This window comes from Petromyzon marinus, chromosome 25, assembly GCF_048934315.1.
Source record: "Petromyzon marinus isolate PM22_M1 ecotype Great Lakes invasive population chromosome 25, UKy_Petmar_22M1.pri1.0, whole genome shotgun sequence".
Lineage (NCBI taxonomy): Eukaryota > Metazoa > Chordata > Hyperoartia > Petromyzontiformes > Petromyzontidae > Petromyzon > Petromyzon marinus.
In genome coordinates, this window is record NC_133691.1 from 10,877,970 (window position 1) to 10,904,801 (window position 26,832).

A 26,832-nucleotide genomic window follows, 5' to 3' on the forward strand; every position below is an offset into this window, starting at 1 on the left:
TTGTAGGTTTCCCCGTGCTGTGCCAACATCAGTGCTCTCCGTCCCTGGCCGCTTGGCGCTCACGGAGCCACCGAGCCCTCGTTCGCCACCTGCCACGCAAACGAGCAGTCTCATCAGGTTCAATGAAGTCGCTCCTTCTGTGGACAGAAGTGGCTCAGACCTTTTGATTTCATTCTCGCCGGTCTCAGCCCGCCCGCCCCCCCCCCTCGTAAATGCCTCTCGATCACTCCACGTGGCCGCGTTTGAGCGAGTCCTCGCAGCCGGGCACAGCTCTCGTCGGCGCGCCCCACGTGGACGTGCATTCTCCACCCCAACTCGAAGAGAGGCGCGAGCAGCTTTGTCCGAATCTTTATTTAGCGGCCTTCTCGTTCATTTCACTATTTACAAGGGGAGCGAAAAATAACGGAACGACACAATGACGACAGGGTGTGTGGCCGCCACTGAAATGCGTGCGCAAAGATGCAGATGCCCCCCCCCCCCTCCTCCACTACTCAAAACTCCCCCCGTTACAAACTCCAGTCTGCCGCAAAATCGCTCGGCTAGTTTCAAACCGAAACAGTTTGCAAACTTAACCTCACCCAAGGTTAAAAACTATCGAGTCCACAAACGCTGCACTACGTATCGCGTCGCGTCTGATGCAACTTGTAATGCAGAGCCTGCAAGCCGAGTATCTCAAGCCGAGTTTGCAGCTCTCAGGCCATGCGGACTGCCAGGGGTCTGGAGCATGCATCTTAGCACAATCTCGTCGCGGCAACAGCTGAACAGTTGATGGTGTGGGTGAGTGGGTTAAGCATTGTAGGGGGAAAGCACAGGAAGGTGTGGTGGCATTTGAATAGGGAGCGGTTGCCCACCCCCCCCTCCTGTGATTCCAAATCTGGCTCCTTGCAGCCACCCCCCGATCCATCTCTTATAACGATTCTGGTAATTCTCCACACGTTACAGAGAAAGGTGCGGATTTGCGGCGTTCAAATGGCGATTCGCCTGGGAACGAAACAAAACAAAGCAACAGAAAGCGATAAAAGACTGTACATTTTTTATCTCTGAAAACTCAGCAGTTGCACACATTTTCCTGAACGACCCCCAGACTGTACGGACTGAGAACACGGAACATGCGACGACTCCGTGCGGTGACACCTCGTGGGACTAAGGTCGAGACGACAAACTCCTCAACACTGGATTTTCAAATCTCTGACGACGCGTGTAGGTCGATTCATTGGTGATGGAAGCGCAATGGTAGTGAACGACAACGATGATGATGATGCACCAGTGCCGAGCTCCCATCAGACCAACCCTCCTGGGAATCTGCGTGGGCTGCGCTCGCCCGTCTGCCGGAGAAAGCGCCGATGATGTGGAAGCCACCTCTCTGCATCACCCGGGGGACTGCAAAAGCCTGGCGCGGAGTTTGTATCCTCCTTCTACCTAGAGCAAAGAAACCGTCACTGCGACCTGTATTCTTGCTTCTACGCGAGAAGGGGAAAGCTACACGCTTCACCTCCATGCCACTAAACACGCTACACCTCAACACGAGCGACGTGAAGAGACGGGTGGGACCGAGCAGCTCCAGCGATTCTTGACACTTAGCTCCAGGAGAAGCAAGCGGCAGACCTTGGGACATGGTGTGTGGACTCACGAAGGGACCATGTGCGTTATCCAAGCCAGTTACCAAGGAGAGTTTACCGTTTCAACGTCCCCGACGGTGGCGCGCGGCCACGCAATACGTAACAAAGCCTTTAATGATTTTTCAGGGTAATAGCACAAATATTCACATCGTGCTACAGATGCCACTTCCGTTTTTCAGGCGCATGATTTAACCCTGGATCGTCATCATCATCATCACTGGTTAGACGACAAGTCTTCTGTTGACATCTCACAGACACAGAGGAATAATTACATTGTTTTAACCTGTGGACGCTGCCTGCAACTCGGCCTCCCAGAGTCGAGTTCCAAGCCAATGAATCCTGAAAGAGCGATATCCGTCTTTCCCTGGGCTGCGAGTCGCCCTGCGGAAAATGGGTTTCTCATCTTGACAATCGGCAGCTACGGCACGTAGTACCATGGCAGACTGGTTTTACGTAAACAGCAAGGACGACTAAAAACTGCCTCGTCGCAGGAGAGTCGGCACTGGCGAGAGCATCTGCTAGCGGAGCCCTGGCGTGTGCCCGGGCGATGGAACCGGGCCAGGAGACGCAGGACAAACAGGGCGAGCCGCCACCGCCACCTTTCCGCCACTGGGCCTTACGTACAAAAAATAAAGCAAAATTACGCTGTAACCATCTGTGTGTGAAAAAAAAGTAATAACAGCAATACCAAAAAAACCAACACGAGAAAATAGCTCTACGTGTCGCATGGTAACGCGTCACGACACACCAACGCGGTGCAGCCCACCGTCACCGACGAAAGAGGGACTGGGGGGTAGGGAGGGTGGCGCCCATACACCAAACGCAGCTTCTGCCCCCCCCCACCTCCCATCCCCCAAAGCACCGTGACCTCCCCCACCGCACAGCGTGAGCGGGCAGCCTCAAGGCTCACGACAGGGCAACCTGACGACCGACCGACCGACCACGCGCAGCGCCCATCGCGCCGCCGCAACCGCCACCACCGCCGCGGTGGGTCGGAAACCATCGGCGCGAGAGGGCGGCCGCCGTCGTTACTGCGCTTTGCCGGGCATCTTGGCGCGCTTGCGGGCGATGGCGTCCTCCACGGCCTTGAGCTGCTTGAGCAGCTCCTCCCGCCGCGTGGACGTGCTGCTCTTGGAGGCGGCGCCTTTGGCGGCGGCGGCCGCGGCCGCGGCGCCGGCGGTGCCGACGGCGGACGAGGCAGACGAGGCGGATGAGGCGGAGCCCGGCGCTGACGAGGCGGAGCCCGGCGCCGACTTGGCAGTGCCGCTGCCCCCGCCAGAGCCGGTCGCGGGCGGGCCCTGCAACTTTCCGCCGCCGCCGCCGCCGCCGCCAGATGCCGGCGCGACCGCCGATGACGAAGACTTCGGAAGATGAGGGGGCGACGGGGGGCGCTTCCTGCGGGCATAGCGAGGACAGGCATCCCTCCGATTAGGCCAGACGTGAACCTGGACGGAGCGACAGTGGCGCTTTATTTATTGAGAAACGCCTCCAAGGGGTTCTTTGTTGAATTTGTATTATTCCAGTCCTCCATAAGTGTTTTTGCATGGGAGATTATACCAGAGTTGCCCGGGGAAAACTCACGGTACGTACAAACAGGCAACGTTCAACGGTCTGCACAGACGGGCTAATGAACGCTCTTGCTCCACACTGACATCTCCTGGTCACCTCACAAGCCCAGCAGGTGTAAGAGTTTTATAAACATCTATATAATCCACCGAACCCTGCCTCCAAAGCACTGAATAATACAATAAACTACGGCTCGTCGTGTGGCTTCTGAATGGACACAGCCACTCTGTGGGCGCGTGTATGTGTGTGCGCTTGTGCGTGTTTGGGTCTGTGTGCGTGCACCGAGTTCCAAACCCAACATCCCTGTGCAAACACAATTAGGACAAACAAAACAACGTGTTCCTCCTAAACCAACATCAGCGGCAACAAGGGGGAACAGGAGGAGGGGAGCACAAGGCCTGACCTGTCGGATGGTGCGGGTCCTTTGAGGGGGGAGGGCGGCCGGTTGGCATGGCGATCACCTCGAGGCGACGGAGGGCGACCGACGGGGAACCGGCGCTCCCGGTGCGCCGCTGCCCGGCGCCACCGCAAAGCGCAAATCGGTGGAGCGCAAAAAGCGGGAGAGGAGAGACACACGTCGGTTAATGCCGGTGTGCCCCATCTCCGTTCCACAGCAATGCTTGCACGGCGTTGTTATGGATGTATTTCCTCATTTCGGCGCCACCGTCAAGTGCTTGGTTCTCTACTTGGCTGTAGTCCTCACTAAATATTAGTTCCAGTCGCGCGCATTGTTCTCGAGACCGATATTAACACTTGGTGAGATTTAACCAGGCAAGAGTAAGGTGGAGAGTGGGGTGGTGTGGGGGTTGGGGGGGGGTGGGGCAGGAGCTGGAGGGAGGGCACTGACCCCGGTCCGGTGATATAGGGACCCGTTTAGCTGGCGGTGAGCGAGGCCGATCCTTGTCGACCGGCTCGTAGCGCTTCCGCCCGTCCCTGTCCGTCGCTCCGCCCTGCCGACGGCGCGTGCACAACATCGCCCGACGTTATAACTCATCGTCGACACGAAACAGTGTCTGTCCACTGCTGGATGAAAACCTCTTCACGCTGTCCCCACCCTTCATGGAGCTGCCGTGCTGCAATCCGTCGCCCTTTGCGCACGAGCCGATTTCATTGCTCCGTCTCAGCAGCGGCTGCGCTCGCGTGTATGGTATTTTCCTTTGGCTGCCATTCTGTTGTTATTCCTGCTCAGGGGCCATCGTACCTTCTAGCGATGTCAACTGCCCAATCCCACTTTTATCAATGGTCAAGATGACGTCGGAGAACACGTATAGACAAATATATATAGGCAATACAAGAGGTTCACGTAACAGCAGTAGCAAGACACACCACACACAACCCTGCCTCCATTCCACGACTTTATTAATTGATATTGTATTCTTTGGGTTTTCCGGTAAGGTCACGTAGATAGGTTTAATGAAAATAACAAATAACAAAAAACTACGTTTCGATCGCAACACACGTGGTCGTCCATTTTCCTGATGACGACTGCTTGTGTTGCGATCGAAACATTGTAGTTTTTGTTATTTTCTTTGAGCCTAATCTACGTGACCTTACCGAAAGACCTAAAGAATATGAATTCCTGCAGTCACGAAAGCCTTAAGTCAAGATTTAATTGATATTCGATTAAGTAATCAATTATCGAAAAAATTTTACAATCGAAAAACAGCCCAATCAAACAGGTGGCAGCGGATTCCTCAGCAACGCCGGCATTGGCCTAGGAACAAAACATCTCCCACGCACGCGTAAGCACAGCTGGCCTTGCCTTGCTGACGAGCGTGATCTTGATGTCCTTGTGGCTCGACTGCGGCAGAGGGGCGCCGGCGTGCGCCGCCTTGGCGGACATGGCCGGGGCGGCCCCCCTCCCCGTGCCGGAGGGCTGGGCGGTGGTGGGAGGCTGCAGGGCCGACGAACCCCCCCCGCCTCCCCCGCCGCCGCCCGTGGGGGGCTTGGAGGGTGGAGGGGCGCGGCCCGTGGACAGCGGCGGCAGTGGCGGCGGCGTCGCCCGCTTGCGTTCCCGCGGCCGCTCGCGCTCTTTGACGACGACGACGCTCGGCTCCTCGCGCTTCGGTTTGGTCGCAGGGGCTTCATCGGAGATGGGCGCAGAAGACAGCACGGCACGGATAGCACACGATGACATGTGGCCCAGCAGATAGCACACGAGGACACGTGGCCCAGCAGAGAGCACATGACACGTGGCCCAGCAAATAGTACACAACAACACGTGGCCGAGCGATTGGCACACAACGCGTGGCCTGGCGGCAGCACGCTCGCCGCTTCATTGCAGAGTTTCACACGTTCGTTCGAATCCAGCGGCCGCCCCGATTAGCACAGCGGAAAAATACGACGCGTCGTCCGCTTCACGGTGGATGTTAGAGGTGCTGTGACGTCATCTGCAAGAGTAGGCCATCGTGCGCCAGACGCATGGGTCCAAATTTGAAAAGTTACCTGCATATTACTGATATAATTTAGACAGAACTCCTCGCCCCCCTACTGCGATAACTGAATAAGTCTTAACACTCAATGCTGGCTTTTCTGAGTAAGTAAACGAGCGTAGTAACAATAACGATTCAAAAAAACCCCGATAGCACACAGCACAACACACGTGATGCCGGCGCGCGAACACCGACGCGAGCACCCACGCCGGCGCGGACGCGACCGCACCTCTCTGCCGCGGTTTGGGCGACGCGGACGGTGAGCGCGAGCTGGCGGAGGACACGGGGCTCGCCAGGTCGGCGTACATGTTCTCCGAGTCGGCACTGTGCACCGACTGGCTCGAAGCGGCGCTGGAGGCCGATGACACGCTGCTCATGCTCAGGGACCTGCGGGCGGCGGAGAGGAGGAGGATGAGGAAAGGATGATGAGAGGAGGGATCAGTTGGCAAGCAGATGAACAGGGCGAGCTGCTTGTGAGCCGCTGAGGGGGTGAACAGCAGAGGTAGGTAATTGAGATGGTGCTCTCATGAGCAGGTGCGAGCATGAGTGAACAGGTGGGTGAGCAGTGGGCGAGTGTGCGAGTTGGTGAGTGGTGGGTAGGTGGGTGAATGGGTGCGCTGCCGAGATGAATAGGCAAGCGAGTGAGCTAGTTGATAAATGGGCGATCAGGTGAGTAAGTGGGCCACCAGGTGAACGGTCGAACAGGTGAGCTCAAATGCTGTGTTCGAGTGAGAAGGTGAGCTGGGTGGGGGTGAGTGAACAGGTCAGCACATGAAAGTAAGAAAGTGAACTTGCTCGCGAGTGGATGAGCTTGACAGCAGGTGAATGAGCTGGTGATTGAATCAGAGGTTGAGCTCAGACCGTGACCTGAGCAGACAGGTGTAAGGACGCTAATGGGACAAACAGGTGAAGAAGGTGAAACGGTACCTCGAGTGTTTGGAAGTGGACGAGGATGGGGAGTGCGGAATGGAGCGCGACCGTGATCGCGAGCTCGACAGACTCACGGAGCCTCGGCCCTCCCTGAAACCACGACCGTCACACAACCATCACCGCCACATCAGCACATCCCGAGACCCACCTCCGGCCTTGTCACGGGTACCACCTGCGCACGTGTGTTCATCTGGCACGTAACGATCCATCAGTTAACATCCACTCTGAGAGAATTGTATATTTATGACTCGCACTGATACATAAAGGACATGCTCTGTTTGAAAGCTGCGCTCACCTCTGCGGTTGCGTCGAGTTGATCCACTCGGCATCGCCGTAACGTTTTGGCGGCGGCCGGGCATTGGCTGCCCCGGCCCCCACGGGCGGCTGCCGCTCCTTCCTGCGGCCCACGCGCGTCTCCGCGGTGGAGCCCGCCGACGGCCTCCCCTGTCAGGGTGGCACGCGACGTCTTAGGCAACGTCTCGGCAACAAAGCTCGGCCAACCAAGGCTCGAGGGTTTAGTGAAGCGGCGATTGTCAACCTCTCTGAGGCGAGGGTTTAATAAATGACGACCACCAACCTCAGAGTCCTGGGCCGCTCTGCCGTCCGCCCCACCAGGTCCCACTGGCCCACCGGCCCCTTGCCGGGAATCCACGCCGCCCGCTCGCCCCGGCCTCTGCCCGCGGCCGCCGGGAGGCGGTGCACCCGTTGTCCCCCCCGGTGGTAACCGCTTGCCGGGCGGGGACGCGCGCTTGGCAGATAGGGGGGACGTGCGCTTGCCCGCTCTGTCCCTGCGATTGGGGCGATGCGCACTGTCTGGCGTGCGTCTACACGTGTATGCTGCACCTCTGCTCTGTATGTTTACGCGTGCAAGTGCATCGTGTGCTGTGTGTGTGTATACGCATGCATGTAAAATGGCGATAATAATAATATTTTATAATGCGTCATTCGTGCAATTGCATCCCACAAAGCTGCACATCAATTATCCAGTTCCATACAAAAAATACTAAAATAACACCTCGCTACTTAGCAAATAATAACGAGAAAAAAATGCACTTAACAATAAAAAATTATCGCAGAGAAAATTCATTAAAATAAGTAAATCCGTTCGGTCTCCATACCCCCCAGACCACAATCGATAGCTTGGAGAGACCTTCACCCGGCAGTTGTTGGACTGTGGGCAATTACGACGACGATAATGGTACACGTGGCGTGCGTGCGCGTACGTGCTTCTCACCCAGCCGCTGGCAGCATCTGTGCAGCTTTGCCCTTGTGCTGAGGGCGGACTCGAGGGGGGGACGCGGAACCGGATGGGGAGTGAGAGAACGAGTGGGTCCTGGGGCATGGGCAGAGATGCACGGGGGCAACGGTGAAGGCAGCGACCACCACCGGCGACACAAATATCAACAACCGACCGCCGGCATTGGTCTCCGAGTGGAAGCCAAGGTCACAGGTGAGGATAAAATGAAAAATGTTACTATTTGTTTTACCAGGGAAGGCTATGTAGCTCTTTTTCAGAAGCCACATGGTCACAAATTTTATAGCAACCAAATACTCTATACGCATGTTTCTAAATGTGGAGGGAAAAACCGGAGGACCAAAGAGAGAATCCATACAATCACGGAGTGAAAATGCCAACTCCAAATATACAGACGTCAGAGTTGGGATCGAACCCACGACCTCCTGTATACCAGGCGAGGTGGTTAACATCTCGCAACCGTAATAAAGGCAGGGGTCCAGCCCGGCCCGTACCAGTTAAGTCCCCTCTGTTCAGTAAACCGCAGTTGCTTGGGCATGTGGTGGTAGGACACGTGAACTACATGACCCGGCCAACACAGCCTCGCCTGCCCGAGGAGCATCCCGATATCACCCGCCCGCTCACGAGCATGGCGAAATTGGGGGGGAGGCACCAAGCGATGCTGACCTGGAGCGGCTGGGAGACAGCGAGGCTGATGTGTGGCTTGAGTGCGACGAGAAGGAGGAGCGGGAGAGGGAGCGCGAGGCAGAGCGTGAGCGCGAGCGTGACGAACCGGAGCCCGAGAACGAGCTCGACCTTGAAGACCTGGGAATGCACGCACGCACGTATGGCCCTGGGCATCCATAACCACACAGGAACACGCACGTTCAAACACATATGCGCACACTTGCACGTGTTTTACGTACAAAAGCACACGCAACAAACGGATACGCGCACACACACACACACGTCCATTAACGTCACCAACCAACAAGCGGACAGCTCCGCGTTACAGTTAGGGAATGTGAAAGTTAAGCTATAAAATCGACTGCCAATGAACAAGACGCAAGCATTGGATGGCGCGTATAAGAATCGTTTACTTCGATTTCACGTGAACTTTTACGTAAATGGCATCTTAATAACTGCACAAAAGCTGATGACCAAAAAACCGAAAACATGCCCTATCTCGTCAGATCTCGGAAGTCAAGCAGGATTTTGTGTCTGGATAGTGCTTGCATGGGCAACGTCCATGCAAGCCAGGTGATCACAGGCAGTTGCAAGGCTGTGCTAGACAAGGGTCAGCATGCACTGCTGCTACAATGCACGTTAACAGTAGAGAGCACAAACATAATACAAATCGCTATTTCCACTGATGATTACGATCATGCCCATCGTCACCAGCAATGAGCAATCCTCTTTTGGATGAACGTCTCCACACACCAGCCCACGTCTCATGGTCACACAATGCAAACAATCTGTCTTGAGCGACTGCACGCGGGCCGAGCTCAGTGGACATCCTCCCCCCGGGCACATTGTTCCCTCCTTTAGCTGCTGCTCCATCGTTAGTCTCCACCAATAATTCCAATGTCGGGTGAGTAGGTAGGCAGGTATCACTATTTTCCACAGTTTTCGCTGTGGGGCTGGGCAAAGGGAAAGTCACCCGAGTCACTCCTGGGTGCCTCTTTCCCCGTCACTCGTTTGGCCAAAGGGCGGTGGCACTGGGGAGCAGCAGCTGATGGGAGCGCTGCCAGCACGGCGCGTACCGTGACGACATGGAGGCGGAGGAACCGGGGCCGCGGTGGTGCCGCCGCCCGCGCCGAGGGTGAGTAGGCGACTCGCTCCCTCCCGGCTTCTTCTTGGGCGACTTGGAGCGCTGCCACGGGTCCTTCCAGTCGTCGGGCCGCGGGGGCAGGCTGGGCCCCACTGGGGGAGGCGGCCCTGCCCCTGGCCCCGGCCCAGGCCCCGCCCCCGGCCCCCCTACCACCACCGGCATCTCCTTCTTCTTCGGAGGTAGCTCCACCTCCATCGGCCTGCTGAGGTGGACAAAGACAATGGACGCCCCGTTACAGAAGCTTCATACTCCTGCCGAAAATTCTGACACGTACGGCCCAGCTGTTATTTTTGACATAGCTAAGAAACTATTTATTTTGTTGCTTATATTCTCCACGACAACGCTAATGGCTCTTTTGGATTATACATTATACAGTTTTGAGTTCATACATAATGGAGGGTTCGTGCCTACAAACATCTGGCAGTTCGCCAGCATTAGTTGAAGCAAAGCTGACTTCACTGATGATATCGAAACCAGGTCCAGAGTATGCTTGTGTTGAACCAATACTGCCGAACTGAATGCCATGTGGACGATGGGGTGTCAACCAAAAAAATACTTTTATTTTTTTATCTGGAGAGACCGATATGAGAAGGAAACATTATCTCATTAATTGTGTTTTTTGTGCGGTGTCTTCCTTTTAACAGATTCTCGTCGTAAGACGTTAAATGCTGGATGCTTTGGAAGTGGCCGGATGATTTTTCAAGGGACGCAGTTGTTTTTGTTTAGATTTCTATTTGCTTCACAGCGGTACTTAATTTTATTTGTTTTTCCTTGTTATGTTGGTGATCCAGGTCACTCTTGCAAATCATAATCACCCTGCTATCTAAGTTCTCACCCGGTTAAACAATATAAATGTCAAGCTAGCTGAGATCCAAAATTCAAATTCAGGTTTCAACTATTACCTGTGATTACAAGTGTAGCGAGTTGATAGTCTCAACCTGGTTACCGATGACCGCAGAAAACAAACTCACGTTAAATTGATTTTTCACTTCATCTGGCTAGATTCCAACTGAGAACGATAAAGAAAACAACGTTTAATTTGTCAAATACTCTAAATGCATGTTGATTCTAAATTATGGAGAGAAAAACCAGAGGACCTGGAGAAAAAAATCCACGCGACCACGGAGCGAACATGCAAAATTCAAAGAGGCATCAGGATCACGACCTCCTGCATACCAGGCGAGGGAGTTAACATCTCGCCACCATGGCGCCTTGTGGGCTGACGCAACGCTCTGCGAATTACGAACAGCCTCCTTCCTCTCATGGCACGTTGCGCTATCTCGGCTGGGATCAATAACAACTGGCATCGACACTGGCATCGACGGAGTCAGACAGACCTGGGCAGCGGTGGAGTCTTGGGCCGCTTCTTCTCCTTTTCGCGCTCCTTCTCACGCAGCAGCTTGTCCTTGTCGTCGCGTCGCGCCTTGACTTTGTCGGCATCCCGCTCCCGCGTCTCCGGCTCCTTGCGTCGCTCGCGGTCTCGGGCACGTTCCCTCTCGCGCTCCCGCTCTCGTTCCCTCTCCCGTTCCCGTTCGCGCTCTCGCTCCCTCTCCCTGTCGCGGTCGCGCACGCGGTCCCGCTCGCGGTCCCGGAATCGATCCCGCGATCGGTCCTGCAGAAGCGGAGGGGGAAACAGTGCAGGGGAACCGCATGCGACATTCACATGGTGCGGAACTTTCGAGTCTTATCTCTCTGACGTTCCCCTCGTTACAGAGTGTTCATGACCTCAATGATGGAGATGCGTCATTCTCCGTGACTTTGGCTTTGCTATAGTATTGCTATGCTCTCCCGGTCACATTTACAATACTGTCCATCTTAGTCTCTGTGTACCACTGCTCTACCTTTTCCCCTCCAATTGACCAAACATTAATGGTTTATCCAGCAGTTTATCCAGATTTTCCCCATCATAGACAGAGATATGGTTCCAAAGCACATTAGTTTAAGTCTTTCTATCATGATGTTCATTCTGGCTCACTTGCCAATCTGCCAGTAATACGTCTCTCCTTGCTGCCCACGGGATACGCGATAGCTTTATGCAGCACCTCCGATTAGCACGGTCGGCTACGTACGGTTCGAAAGAAGTTCAAAATACATCCATACCATAGCTGCTATTTTTCTCCTATATGCTGCACCGATCGTCTGAGTTCCACATGCGTGCATGAATACATTCGTGCGTGCATTCGATCGTGCTAGTACAAAAACTGTATGCTGTGCCGATGGGCGTGGGGGCGTTTCTTCTGTACCGGGCTCGGTGGTCGGCCTGCTGTGGGTCCGACCCGGTAGCGGTAGTGTTCTGGGTCCGTCCACTGCACGCGGAAGTTCTCAAAGTGACCGCCGCGCCAGTAGGGGTCCGCTTCCGGGTCATAGTAGGGGTCGCAGTAGGGGTCGTACCTGGACGGCATCAAGCACCCATCCACTTAGCTTTTAGTCTGAAGTATCTTCAGCGTGCTGAGCAGTGCATACTCGCTCACATCTACCGACGGGAAAACTCATTAAATAAATAGTAACGCCAGACAACTATTCACAGTGCAGTGACGTGGATGCTACCGACACGTGTAACCCCGACACGCTATACTCTGCAATAACATCTGAAGAGGTGAGAACATGTCAAGGAAGGAAGAGATCGGACACAGTGTTAAACCACAGAAGGGTTGCAACCTATGTTAATCAAGAAGAGACAGAAGACAGCGAAGCAGGTCTCACGCACGACACATCAGCTGAGCATAAATCAGCATTTTAGGTAATTGCGGAGGCTGCTCATGACCAAGCTTACCCGTAGTCTGGAGCCTCCTGATAGGCCATCACTTCCCTTAGCGCAGCAGTTGGGAGAGAAAGCAAAAAGCAAAAGCTCAAAATCAACGTTCAACATTCACTGGGGGACCCCCTCGCCACCGAGGCCAGATGCTAGAGCTGCAGAGCGGCACGTGCCCTCCACTGGACAACACGACGGAGAGAAACAGGATGGACACGTGCGACGCAAAAATACACGATGGGACACGCTCACTGCCAGCATCAATGCAAGCCACGCACATAACACGCACAAACCTCTGTGGCCGATTTTAATTCCAACCACAGGATAACACGTCAAGAAAAATCGGCTGTTGCTTTGCAGATACACACGTAGGCTGCGAGCCCTGGGCTGTCTGAAAAGAGTTTGAAGCTTCATTAGTGAGGAAAAAAATTCAACTTCAAAATTATGGTCAGCTGCTTCACCATAACGCTCCGCAAATGTCATTCTGCCAAGGGATTAATACGTCTGTGTCAACGACTCAGTAAATATTTGAGCGGCCGGCACATCACATCCAGTATACCTCTCGCTATGGGCTGCGGCTAATGGTCATATGCTGCCTACTCAAGTGTGCCAGCACCCCAGAAAATATTCAGTGAGAAATTCAGCTACATGTGAGACTGTGGGTCTCCACGTGAGTCTCTATGTGAGTCTATATGTAAGTATATGGCTCTACGCAAGTAAAAAAACTATTTTCATTTTTAAATAGTTTTTGACTCTATACGAGCTGATAGCTCTCTATGTGAGATCGGGGCTTAATTTGAATCAGGTGCATCTTGCATCAGTGACCTGGAACAAGACGACATCTGGTACATGTCACACCACATCCAGTATACATCTCAATAGGGATTGTGGCTATTCGTCATGTGCTGCATATTCCGTTCTACCAGCGACCCTGAAAATATCCAGGAACAATTTAAGCACTGTGTGAGGCTGGGTATCGAGAGCGAGTCTTATATCAGTGTTGGGGGGGTCTCTGTACGAGTCAATGGGTGCGTATGCGAGACCAGGATGTAACTGCACCCAGGTCTGCCGGGTCAGCAACCCAGAAAACTATTTTACCAGGTAAGGCCTACTGAGCTAAATAGCTATTTTGCAGAAGTGACCTGGCCACAAATGATGGCTCAACGAATTGGCTTATCACGTGGAAATTTATAGCAGCCAAATACTCTAAACGCACGTTTCTAAATGTGGAGGGAAAAATTCGGAGAACCCGGAAAAAAAACCACACGGCCACGGGGAGAGACACACTGCAAACTCCAAATATACAGGAGTCAGGGTCGGCATTCAAACCCATGACCTCCTGCATACCAGGCGAGGGGAGTTAACATCTCGCCACAGCGGTGCCCGTAAAATAAAAAATAAAAAATTCCGCTCCCAGCGCAACCGCATCCAGAGCAGTGAGAGACGAAGAACCCCCGCTCGGCTCGTTACCCCATGTCGCGTGGGTCACGCGACGGCGGCGGTGGCGGTGGAGGAAGGGGACCGCCCATGCGGAACATGCGCTCGCGGTAGTACTCGTTCTCCTTGTCGAAGTCCCGCTCCTCGTCGGCGCCGCCGCCCACAGTCACCGTGAAGCGCTTCTCCTCAAAGTCGGGCTCCTGCTCTTTGCGCAGGCTCGCCTTCTTCATCAGCTGCGTCGAGGCAAACCATGGGGAGCGCGCGTGGTGCCACGATGAGGGACGGGGCAGGTGTGGAGATGTCAGCAAAGCCCACTGGGGGGTTTTTTACTTATTTTTCAGAAACAACCTGGCCACACAAATGGTGACGTGGCACCAGCGGCCGTGCTTTCGCCGAACGTCGCAAAGGTTCGCGGTTCAAGTGCAGCAGTCTCCGTGGTTTTATATTAACTGTAAAAAAATATCATGAGCTGGCTGCTTCACTTAAAGCGGACATTAAAGATCCTGCGGTGTCATTCGCAAGCGCATGCCACCGCGTGCATCACAGGATACATTTTCAAGATTACCATAGGTACACATACACGCGCTTGCTGCAGACACACAACTTTGAGAGTGCATACGGCAGTAAACGACTCAAATAATAAACCAATGATGCGCCAAGAACGCCTTAGACCTGCAACACATTTGTATGGCACTTTACTCGCGGAGGGTTGGGAGGGGATGCGTGACATCCACAGGCACACTGCGTAACGCTTCCGCATGCGGGTGACATCACAGATGCAATGTCACAGCTCACTTGTCGTGCAAAATATATCCATTATTGCACCCCCCCCCCCCAAAATATACAAAAGTCTATTTTTATACTTTTTGCATGGTGTACAGTCTGGAAACTACCCACATGGCAAATTTCAAGTTTGTTGCATGTCGGGAAGTACGCTAAACATTTTGAACAGACACACATATTCACAAATTTCCCTTTTATATATATAGATATAAATGTGTATAAATATAATTTTATGAATTAATCACTGCAAACTTAGATGCAAGCCCTGCACGTGTGCGTCACCTCCTTGGCGTGCCGTAGCCCGCGCTCCCAGGCGCTCTCCACTGGAGGCTCCACGGGTGGTGGCGGCAGCAACTCCTCCATCATCGCCTGCTCCACGATGCGAGACACGGAGATAGCGACGTGCTCAGCCATGCCACGGGACGAGGGACACGTGCCGGTATGAGAGAGAAGCCGCGCACTGGTACGAGAGAGGAAGGCAGCATGTGCCAGTACGAGAGAGGAAGGCAGCACATGCCAGTACAAGAGAAAAGTAAACTAATTATTTGATGATGCTGCTGCGTTGGCAGTTGTGTACAAGCACGAATAAATACAGCTTGCCACATTGGTCGACACTGTCGCCTTAAAAGGAAATATATATTAGGCAATGTTTTAGGCAATGGCCGCTCTTCGCAGCAAATGATTGCCCTAAAAGCCATCTTTCAAACATTTTTATTTTAAAGCCACGGCGTTATTGACGAATGCGCATGAGAGCAGTGTTACGTCAATTGCATACCGATGAATTAGTTCCGGTTGGAAATATATTTTCTTTCCCATGCAAGAGTTTAGCTCAAGTTTCAGTTCAGTTCTTAACCAAAGGAAAAATGTATTTCTTGTTCTAGAATTTCAGTCTCTTATAGTTCTCATTTACTAGTTCCACCTACTCTCAAACAGATATGTAAAATATAAATATGTAATGTTATTACATCTGTAATTGGTATCTAAATGACACACTTCCACGTAATTGATATTCTGTACATAAATTACACGAGCGTTTATTAATTGGTAATCTACATCGATAATTCTCCAGTATTTGGCCCTTCTGTGTCAGGCGTACGAGAGGAAAGCACCAGCATATGGTTGAGCATCTCACCCACGGGTTAGGGGGCACGGCAGGGTGTGGGGGCGGCAGGTGAGGGGGAGCCCCGTTGGGGGAGAAGGGGTCGATCTTGGGCTGGATGAGGGAGTAGTTGCCCTTGTCGTTGACCCCGGGGTGGATGAAGCGGCAGGTGAAACCCCACGTGCAGTTACCTGGACCAGGCAGTTGTGCGGGGGGGGGGGGGGGGGGGGTTAAGGCCAGTGGTGGAACATTAAACAAAGAGAGAAGGGGCATGTGGGGGAGGCAGTGGGAGAGAGAACACCACACTTCGGGTCACATGGTTTTATCTGTCAATTTTTCTTCGGCTTTTCCACAATTTTATTCCAACTGTGCTTCGAGCATCATGTCATGTAACGGGACTTGTTCAGATACGTTTGATTGCATTTTTTCTTTATTCTTTGCTACAGAGGTGACAGACCGGATATTTTTAATTCTTAAGAGCTGAAATGAAGTAAAACATGAATTTTATAAGATGGATTTTTGCGTGCAGTGATTAGTGATCGGGCTGAGACCATCAAATCACTACACTTGAGAACTCCGTTTAATCTGCCTGGATCTGAACCGAGGGTCTCAGCAGCATCAGTTTGGTGCTCTTCGTCTTAAGCCACCTTCCCGGTGATGTAAATAAAACAAAACAAAGATGCCTCCAGATAGTCTTGTCAGACTGTTGAGGCAGGTCCTATGAAGGCCAACACGGCACACGAGGGGGTGAGGAGCCAGCACCATGCCCGTCTGCTGTTGTCTCACTAGTGGCTATGTTTACACATCGCACCAGGTTCAAATAATTGTCACTGGAGTTGGCCATGAGCAGAAATCGGACTCAGGTCTCTGGGTTCGAAGCGTGGTGCGCTAACCACTACACTACTGCTCCTCACCATAAATAAAACACACGCGCACACACACACACGAGTTTACAGAGCGCGTGGCACTCACGACAGCAAGAGCACATCACGCACCTTTGATGAAAAACCTGCACAGAGCCTTTGGCCGTGGTCTCCTATCCACCGACTCCTTCACCTCTCCCTCTTCCAGGTCATCATCCTGTAAAAAACAACCTCGTCAGGGGCAGTCACCTGACCTCGATTCACGCCACTGTCACGTTCCTAAACCTTCTACATGACAACATCTTCAACTTTGCTCACTAACACCTTCACCGATCACTGAGTGGCAGCCAAGGGAGTTAATGTACCCGAGAGGACACCCACAATAAAATCAGCTCATACGCAGAAGCTTGGCGAATCGTTACATGGCAGGACCATGACAGATGGTGATGGCTGGCCTTCTCCTAACAGTGAATTGATTGTGGATGATTATGACGATGCTAATGATGATGTTGTGACACAAACAAGACCAACCTCAATTTCTCCATCATCGTCCACCTCCCCATCGTCACCCGACTTTCCCTCGAGCCTCCGGTCCCTCTCTCCCACCGAGGCCACCCTCTCCCCGAGCCGCTCCTTCACCCCGAGCCTCTTCTTCTCACCCTCGTCCGGGGGACGCTCTGCGGTACCAGCCACGTCCCCTGGTGCCACAGCAACCACTTCCTTGGCAACTGCGCTCTTCTGTTCCTCCGGCTGAAAGATGGGGCACATTTCGTTTGTTAGCTGAGGGTAAGTAAACCCACGGAGCAGCTGCTAACACTCCAGGTCAGATATTACTTGTACAGAACACACGCTAGAAACACAACAACCACCATTCACTACTAAGTGGCGGTGACGTCACTACGGCGCTTGTGTCAGGCCAGTTGAAGTGTCGTACGCCCACTGGTAAGAGGTCATGGAACAGACCCAGTCGCCATGGGTGGACTGACTGAGATGACCAGCAGATGCAGATGTATGCATGTTACATGTTAAACTTTTTTTGCACACTATGTAGCCATCCATTCTGATCAGAGATGCTTGCACCAACTATGCTCCCCACTGTGCCAACTCTCTGGGTTTTAGCCGCCCGGCGGTCCGCTCATTTTTGTGAGCATCGCTTGCCTGCCCTCATACACACACACACACACGCTCATTCAATGCAAAGGCTACGTTACTTCAAGCAGTGCAAGTGCAATTCACCCACAATTTAATATGCCACCCAAAACACAAAAAGCTCTTTCTTACTACTACAATTACTTTGTCTACCCGAGAAAGCCCAAGTCTCAAGACTCTTTTTCCATAGATCCTTGCTTCACAGACGGGGCAAAACCTTGCTATGCGTTGTCCGATTAAGAAATATATACTCTTTGGTTCTTTCAGTAAAGTCACGTAGGTAAAAATAAAATAAAAAAATCACGACGTTTCGATCGCAACACAAGAAATCTTCATCAGGTGGAACAACCACAGGAAGAAAATGCTGAAGTAGGCGAGAGAGCTGCCGTGACAAGAGGTTATATAGGTAAGAAAGGGGGGGAGGAGCAAGGGGGGAGAGAGAGGGGGGGGGTAGGGGAAGGCTGCGTGAGCACGAGGGGAAGAGGACATGAGGCTGGGGGGGGAAGTGGGTGGGGCTAGAAGTGGGAAGCTGAGTGTGGGACAGGGGAAAAAAATAAAAATGTACTCATAAATGGCAGGTACGATGGAAACAACCACAACCAGTTAAGACATTACATGGTTAATAACATCCTTACAATGATTGTTCAATTTGTATCTATCTTCTCAGTTGAAGTTATGTCTATGTTTAAATATCTGGATGGCTTCATGAACAAACCTTTGATAGTTTCCCGAAGGTTTACAGAGTACCTTGGTCTCGGAAAAAACAATATCATGCGAGCCCATAGCGTTATAACAATGGTCAGCTACGGCAGAGGTATTGGTTCTGCCGTGTTTCAGATCTGCCTTGTGTTCGCGAACACGGTCCGAGACATGTCGTTTCGTTTCCCCAATGTAACTGCTTCCACAGGTACAACTCAGTTTGTAGACTCCAGGGTTTGCATGTCAGGAATGACCTCTTTCACAGATGGGATTAGATCACGGATTTTGTGTACTGTATTGAATCAGACCTGGATCTTGTGTTTGTTTAAGATTTTGGAAATCTTTTTGGTAACACCTGCTATGTATGGTAAAGTGAAAGTTTTGATTGGCTTCTCACGAGATTGTTTCTCCATGGTTGGAAAAACAGCTTTGCGAATAATGCGGTCCGAGTACCCATTAATCTTGAGGGCTTGGTGTACGTGTTCCAGTTCACTGGCTAGGTGGTGTTGGTCGGAGATGCAGTGGGCCCTATGGTGTAGTGGTTTGATGAGGGAATTCTTCTGGGCCGGATGGTGGTGGGAATCAGGTTTTAGATAGGAATCTGTGTGGGTGGCTTTCCTGTAGACAGTGTGTCCCAACGAGCCGTCAGGCCTCGTCTCAAACAAAACATCCAGGAATGGTAGCTTACCATCCTTCTCCACTTCCGTGGTGAATTTGATGGATGCGTGGATGGAATTGATGTGGTTGAAAAATTGGTTCAATGCTGGCAGGCCATGTGGCCAAATGACGAAAGTGTCATCCACGTATCTCTTCCACAAGGAAGGACGTAGGGTAGATGTCTGGATGGCATCTGTTTCAAATTTCTCCATGAAAACATTCGTGATCACTGGTGATAAGGGGGAACCCATGGGGGTACCTTCATTTTGTTTGTAGATGACCATTCCAGGTGAGGTGAGTGTTGGTAAGGCAGTGCCTAACCAAAGTTGGTACATCAGGATTCAGTCCATGTTGGACCAAGTCTTCAATTATTACTAAGGTGTCAGGTACAGGAACCTTGGTGAACAGACAGACTACATCAAAGCTGACAAGCAAATCATCTGGAGACAGTGAGATGCCCTCGATTAGAGAGACCAAGTGAGCTGAGTTACGTACTGCTGAGGTAGTCTTGCCTGTGAATGGAACCAAGGTCTGAGACATAAATCGGGCCAGTTTGTAGGTAGGTGAGAAGATAGTGGAAACGATGGGCCGAAGTGGAGTACCTTCTTTATTAATTTTTGGAAGACCATAGAATCTGGGTGGTCTAGCAGCAGGTTTTCTTTCTTTCTACCTATGTGACTTTACTGAAAGAACCAAAGAGTATGGATTCCTGCAGTCATGAAAGCTTCAAGTCAAGCTTAATAAATATATGGAAAAATGTATCTATATTAAAATTAGCCAAATTTGACCATTATTCAAGCACACAATTATGGCTATCTAATCCTGCAGAGGCGCATCATGGTTGGTTGACACTCATATTTCTGGGCTTGTTAAAATTCACTGTAAAATTGCAGCCCGACACCACTACTTTCGCTACATTTACATCACCGCGCAGAAATTATATTGAAACATACGGTCGGAACCTCATTCCAGCACTACGGCGCAAGCACCTCTTCGCAATTACCTCGGGCACCTCCTCCTCATCGTAGTCCAGCTCATGGTCGTCGAGCTCCCTCGACGCGCCGTCTTCCGGTTTGTCGGCTCCATCGCTGCCGGCGCTGGCGTCCTGGGGGCTTGCTCGGCTCGTGGCGCTGGCTGCGGCTGAGTCGCCGCCGCCGGCGACTCCACTGGGCTCGTCGGATGACGCTGCCACCGCTGCCGGAGTTTCTTCTTCCCCTTCTTCTTCTTCTTCTTCCTCCTCCTCATCAGCCGGAGCTGCCTCCTCGTCGGTGGGAGTGGCTGCACGCACTAACATGAGGTCACGTACAGAACCAAGGTCACGCAACGACGTCCCGATGTTTCGAAGAGCCTGCGCTCGACGATTCGCTCCAGTCACTCTATCTTGCCCTCGTTCAGTATCTTCCTTGTAATCTCTTTCGTCGCTACTGCCGTGGTCATTGTTATTGTTAACTAAACGCCTTCATAACTCCACTGATGTCAATAACTTGCCTTACCAAATTGACTGTTTCCTCACATCTGGCTGTGTTTAACCACCACCACATTGCAGGACACGTAATAACTTTGTTCAATTCAGTACTCTAATCAGTTCCTACCTGCACTATCATTATTGCCCTTTGTTGTCATTCTTTTACCACTATCCTCTCACCGTGACTCTACAGAATAAATCTTAGCTCCTATCTGCTGTCCTATCATTAGTGCTCTATGTTGCTGGCTAGAAAACTCCTTCTCATTGTCTCTTGGCAAATTCCCATCACCTCGCTCAATACAAAAACACGTTAGTGCTTATATGCTGTACAATCAGTAGGACTCTCTGTTTCTGGCTGCTTTGTGTTATAGGCCTTGTATTGAGCAACTAAGAAAAATAAATACACGATGCAGAAGAGGTAGGTGTTTGTGGTTCCGGTAGTCGGTGAAAGTTTTTCAAGGAGGCACCACGCACCCTGGCCGTCGCTCTGAGTGTTGTCGTTGTCGTCAGCCACTTCAGACGAATCCGTGTGATGTGCCGTCATTGCTTCGTCATCATCCTCCTCCTCGTCCCTCTCCTCCGACAGACGGGACCCCTCCTCGCTGTGCCCTGCAGGTATCACCACAAGACAGCATCAGCTCGGTTCACCGCAAATTATGGTCAGCGTGAAGCTACGGGACCAAATGCTGACTACCACCAACAATTCTCAGAAGCTAAGCAGTGGTTAGTAATAATAATAAATTTACATTTTAACTTGTCACACGCACAGTATTCGCTCACTCTCACAGAGACAGAACGACTCAAAGGCACGGTGAATCACAGACAAGCGGGAAAGGAAGCAGCTAGGCGGTAAGCCGATGGCAAAACTTGTGCAAGCTCTGTGGTCCTTTATATATGAAGGTGTTATCGGCCAATTAATGTGTTGACATGTAGGAGGAAATTGGAGCACCTGGAGAAAACACACATGTGAGAGGGGGCAAAACTCGATCCCATACAGATGGAGCAAGTGGAGTCGACATTTGCTGTAATATTTTCTCCTGGCAAGCTAGGGTATGGCATTTTGACACCCAAGGGAGTTTCACAACATTTGTGTGAACCATAAAACCTGCCTCTACAGGGCTAGATGACAGGCATGTGCCACCACCGCAATATCTAGATGGAAGACTGCCTGGAATATCGCGTGTTGTATGCTTGGCCTGCAAGGTGTCAAGGACTGTTAAGAAAACTAAGTGGGCTTAGGTAGGAAACACAAGAAGTGACAATGGCTGGTAGTCAAGATTAAATATAGTGGCAGCCAATGGATGAAACGTGTCCATGAAGACGTCCACTGCGGAGATGAAGTGATTAAATCCAGCTTGTACGCAGGTGCTAGGCAGATTATTACACCACAGGATGGTAAGATATGGCATTGGTTTGAAATGACTTCATCCGCCAGTGGATTGATCATGGCTGATGATGAGCCAGCCAACAACGCTGCCCCCGCAACCCCATTCTGAGCGCACCATGAGCCACAGTGAAACCACTCGCCTGCATCGCTCCCATTGTCTTCTCCTTCCGAAGAATCGGCCGGCTCCGTGGGGTCCGTGTCACCGTTCGAGCTGGGGGAGCCTGAGTGGAGCGTGTCCGCCATGGGGGGGCTCTCTGGGAAGTCCATGGGAGTGGCAGCGGCGGCAGCAGCCCGAGGGACGTCTGCCGAGACGCGCGTCAGGACGTTAGCACACGAATGATGGCACGACGAAAGACAGCCTCTAAAGCACAGTTGAGCGGTAACTGTTGTTTGTTCTGCACGTTATCTATACTTCATTGTTTTTTAACATCATATTTGGTCTGCAATCACTTCCTTACTGAGAGATCAACTGAAATACCCCTTTGTTCTGATGCCTCGACATGCTCCGCATGGAAGGCGTGGTAGAAATAGTAAATGATTTGATGAAAACAGCGTTCCTGAACGATAATTGCAATTTTCAGCGTGAACGATAATTAATAGCATGCAAAAACAACCCCACAAAAAGTCGATTATTGGTTTTCCAGACATCTAATTTTTATTGATAACACTCCAAGTCCAAGACCACGTGTGGCTTTGCATCTTTTCGAATATAATGAGTGGTGACTCATGAGCCCGACTGCTGCCGCCTTTTGATGGTTGTCACCGACAAATCATATCATAATACACCGTGCGGTTTGACTATTAACACGTGCCAATGGGTTAACTTGCTAAAATGGACTATATTCTAAAATCTATTCCACAACTTTTACAATTGAACCTTATGGCGAGACGCCGGGGGATCCCATAAGCCCCTGGCTCTCGCATAAACTGTGTTGCGACGTAATTTTATGTCTGTTGAAGGCGAACGATACGGCAATCTATTCCTCACGACGAGCTCTACACGATGCGCTAATCAAAGTTTCAAAGCTTTGTTTCTTCTGCGCATTTATCCTTGCTGCGCTTGGACGACATGACAATAGAATGATCCGCGCCAGGTGGGTTGCGGCATTTATGTGCACGGTGGGACGGAGTCGCCAAAAATAAATACATTTATTAAGATATTGACTTTCGTTTATTTGGGATCCCGGGGTCTCGCCATAAGGTTCAATTGATAATCAATTTGTAAAAGGATTCCTGAAAAAACAATAATCGATTAAGAACACCTAAAACCAATGAGAGTTTAAATTAGTCGGCAGGTGACCCGGCCTATCGCAACACGAGAAGCGGTATAAGGAATTCCACTTTGTGGAAAATTAACAGCTTGGAGAGGATGATTGTCTCCACACTTGCTTTGGGCGACCAATGCTGGTGCACTCGAAAAACGCGTTGGTATCGGCGCACGTCTGTGATCCAGCACTGCGGGTTGGTGGATCACACAAATGTTGTCCAACTCCTTTCCAGTGGGCGTCAAGGTGCCATACCCTGGCTTGCCAGGAAAATTTTGAACAGAAAATGTGGACTCCACCTGTACTATATATATGGGACAGGCCGACAGTTTCACCTCCCCACATGCTTGAATTTCCTCTCACATGCAAGCACTCATTCATTGTTCGATAACACCTTAATATATAGAGGACCACAGAGGTTGGGGTGCAATTTTGCACCGGCTCACCACATGGCTGCCTTTCCGTTTGTCCGTGGTTCTTCGCGCCGGAGTCGTTCGCGAATAATGTACAGCGAGTTACAAGTTGAAATTATGGAGATGAACCCCACCGGAAGTTAATTTCAGATAGATTTTCAATTCATGAGAGTAATGCTGCAACAGGAATATAAATCACGCTGAGAAACCAGTTACAAAGAGTAGACTTAATGTCTTAATATGACAGGACGCTTAACAACTGGCTCAATGCCGCATGCAGGGTGAGAATAAAGGGCACGCACAACACTTAGCTTTACAGCTACAACAAGAGTAACAGAGGCTTTAACAACGCGCAAATCAAAATTTTTACCGAATTGGTAACGAGAGTGGTGCACGGAAGCAACAGGTGGCACCGTTCAGGACCACAGCATGGAAACTATTTGCTTTTTTCTCATAATCAAAATCCAATTGTGCTGCTATCGATATAATCTCATTAGACAACAAATTCCAATTCAGAATTATTAGAACCAGCAGTGCAAAATCATCACGTGCTACAGAGGACCCCAAATGGTGACAATAAAAAAGTACTTCAGAAGTCCCCGTCTTCAGCATCCTTCCTGTGTGCACGCGTACTTTTTACACCCCGCCCCAGCCACCAGCGTGCGTACCGTACGCTTGACGCACCCCCCCCCCCGAATCCTATAGAACGCAGAAACGACGAAGGATTCATATTAACGTGTTTAAGCAAACAGATAGTCCACCGCCGGACTATCTAACTCATTTGAAGGCAATGTAGACATTATTATCAAGGCTTCAAGCACCCCCCCCCACCGTTTCCTATACGTACGTACATTGTCAGTAGACCCCTCCATACGCAAGCGTACGCATTTGGGTTAACCCCCCTCCATGCGTACGTACTAAATGGATGGCCCCTATCCACACTAGGGACATGCATGTTTTGATGCCCTGCAAATGTTCACATATATCAAATTAGAAAATTTACATTTTCCGAGCAGGAACATGCCAATTAATTTAGGCAAATATGCAAAAAGAAAAATGCTTTCTTGTGTGCAGTCATTGGCGACCAGGCTGAGATCATTAACTGGAGAACCTGGTATAATCTGTTGGCAGAAACCTGGACTCGACCCCAGGATCTCACTGGTGCTGTCAAAATCTCAACGCTACGCCAAGCTATTATCTGCATTAGCTACTTGGTCTTTACTGCCAATCCAGCCGACTAGAGACTATATGCATGGTGATGTGATAGAACAATCACAGAATCACTACAGTCATCTCTCACACACTCCATGAGTGTTTATGATTGTACACGTTGTGAGTAATGTGGGTGTGCTGCTTTATTTACAACAGTGAAGCATGCTTTCAATCTATGAGCGGCACATCATTGAGACTCAAGCTCCATTGCTAATACTGAACACTTTCTCTAGAGCCCCATGTACAATACTGCATTCATTCTCATTTGGCCCTTTGGTACAACTGTAGCTACTGATCAATCCATAGCTGGAGGTGGGCCTCCCCAAACCGCACGGATCATGGAGGTTAATAGACGATACTTCTCCATGCTGGTCAGTGTGCGTTCAAGATGGAGAATATGCAATCAGGCGCATAAAGTTAAGTAAAATAATGCACTGCCCTTTGCTGGTGGAGCAGATTCGGAGCAAAAGTGCAGTCGTAAGCGTACAGCGTCATGAAGCCGGTTCCCTAAGTTTGATTCCTCATTTACACACGTGGCATGTGAACCGATCCTGCCACTCACCTATCCCTTCACCAACCCACACTGACCATCACAGTGCAGTATATGGTCAAACAACCCCCATTGCTGGCACGGAGTAGGGATGCCTTCATCCAGGAGGGTTGACAAAGTAAAAAAGGAGCTGCGGATTAAACACTAAGAGGCAACAGCAGTAATTATTTGTGAATTGACGCCCATGTTTAATTCGCTCCACAAATCAAAGGGACATCGACAATAAGGATGTTTTCTACTGTCATCAGGGAGGTCAATTCGGCCAATGGCACACAACGCCAAGTTATTATTTTCCTCACCAATGTTTTTTTTTAAAATACAACATTGATGAAGTCGCACTTAAGGTGTTTATGCAACCAAACACAGCTCCAAAAACTTAACTATTTAACACAAGCACCACAACACTGAATAAGGCCACATATCGGTGGCCATGCAACGCATCTCTGCAGAAAGCCAGAACAGGGCAGGACAGAGCACTGACCATTAGGAGGAAAAATTAGCCGTATCAGTGAACTTACGCAATAAGTATCAGTTTAATTAAAGTAATGAGTCTTACTGTGATTGGGGAAATAAATAACTCGACGTTGCAGGCGACTGTCCTACGTTGCGTTGAGACTGGCCCCAATACAAGCAACTCGTACGCAGCACACTTACCAACTTATCATTTATTAGCAACATTGTTAACAGTAAAAAGGCAACGTATAACCACATAACTGCCAATTATAGCCGTGGTCGCAGAGGGGAGGTTGGGTTTTGTAGGACTCGTCCTCCGCCCCACCGAGCCTCATCCAGAGGTAGTCAGGAGGACCAGGCAACTCCGAAGGCTTAAAAATCAGCGTAGGCCCGACTAGGCCTCGGCGGGGTCTTTAAGCTGGCGCGGGCGCCACTCTTGTTAAACCCGGCTGCCTGTCACTTCCATCCTTCACGAGTTCACTCACCGCACTCACCGCTCGGGCTAGCAGTTTGGCGGGCTCGCGAGCCGGCAGAGAGCGACGAGGCTGTGGGTCGCACCGGTCAGCCGGGCTTGATGCTGCCTCGCGGCGTCTAACGGCCACCATAGGCGTGCGCCGATTGGCTCGTGGTGCGTCACGTGCCCCCCCTCCCCACTCGCGAGCGCCGTCATCGCGGGTGTAGCGATGCGCGAGCGCTGCCTCCCATCCACGTGAGGCTTCCCCCCAGCACCACCCCCCAGCACCACCCCCACCACCACCCCCCCCACCACCCCCACCACCACCACCCCCACCACCACCCCCACCACCAACCACCACCCCCAACCCCCACCACCCACCACCAACTCCAACCACCACCACCAACCACCAACCCCCACCACCACCCCCCACCACCACAAACCCAACCACAACCACCACCACCAACCCCAACCAACCACCACCACCAACCCCCACCACCCCCCACCACCACCACCCCCCACCACCACCACCAACCCCAACCACCACCACCCCCACCACCATGAGGCTGCGTACACGTGGGG

General features: G+C 51.4%; 1 protein-coding gene across 4 annotated transcripts; it reads right to left on the reverse strand.

Moving 5' to 3' along the window:
- Positions 1-332: 332 nt before the first annotated feature.
- ZC3H18 (zinc finger CCCH-type containing 18) lies at positions 333-26,440 on the reverse strand. 4 transcript variants are annotated; one of them, XM_032960409.2, is made up of 23 exons: positions 26,291-26,440; positions 22,044-22,205; positions 20,991-21,125; positions 20,055-20,329; positions 17,078-17,296; positions 16,679-16,763; positions 15,717-15,874; positions 14,867-14,953; positions 13,835-14,034; positions 12,386-12,421; positions 11,856-12,003; positions 10,950-11,224; positions 9,545-9,814; positions 8,469-8,606; positions 7,782-7,880; positions 7,125-7,335; positions 6,843-6,991; positions 6,545-6,637; positions 5,847-6,004; positions 4,948-5,267; positions 4,033-4,135; positions 3,589-3,697; positions 333-3,014 (listed from the first exon to the last, which is right to left on the reverse strand). In XM_032960409.2, the coding sequence occupies exons 2-23, from the start codon at positions 22,168-22,170 to the stop codon at positions 2,648-2,650; spliced, it is 3,762 nt and encodes a 1,253-aa protein (XP_032816300.2). In that variant the 5' UTR covers positions 22,171-22,205; positions 26,291-26,440; the 3' UTR covers positions 333-2,647. The 4 variants fall into 4 exon arrangements, with proteins under 4 accessions (XP_032816300.2, XP_032816299.2, XP_032816298.2 ...); XM_032960408.2 differs by having other exon boundaries at positions 20,055-20,338; positions 26,282-26,439; XM_032960407.2 differs by having other exon boundaries at positions 20,055-20,338; positions 26,291-26,438.
- Positions 26,441-26,832: the final 392 nt, after the last annotated feature.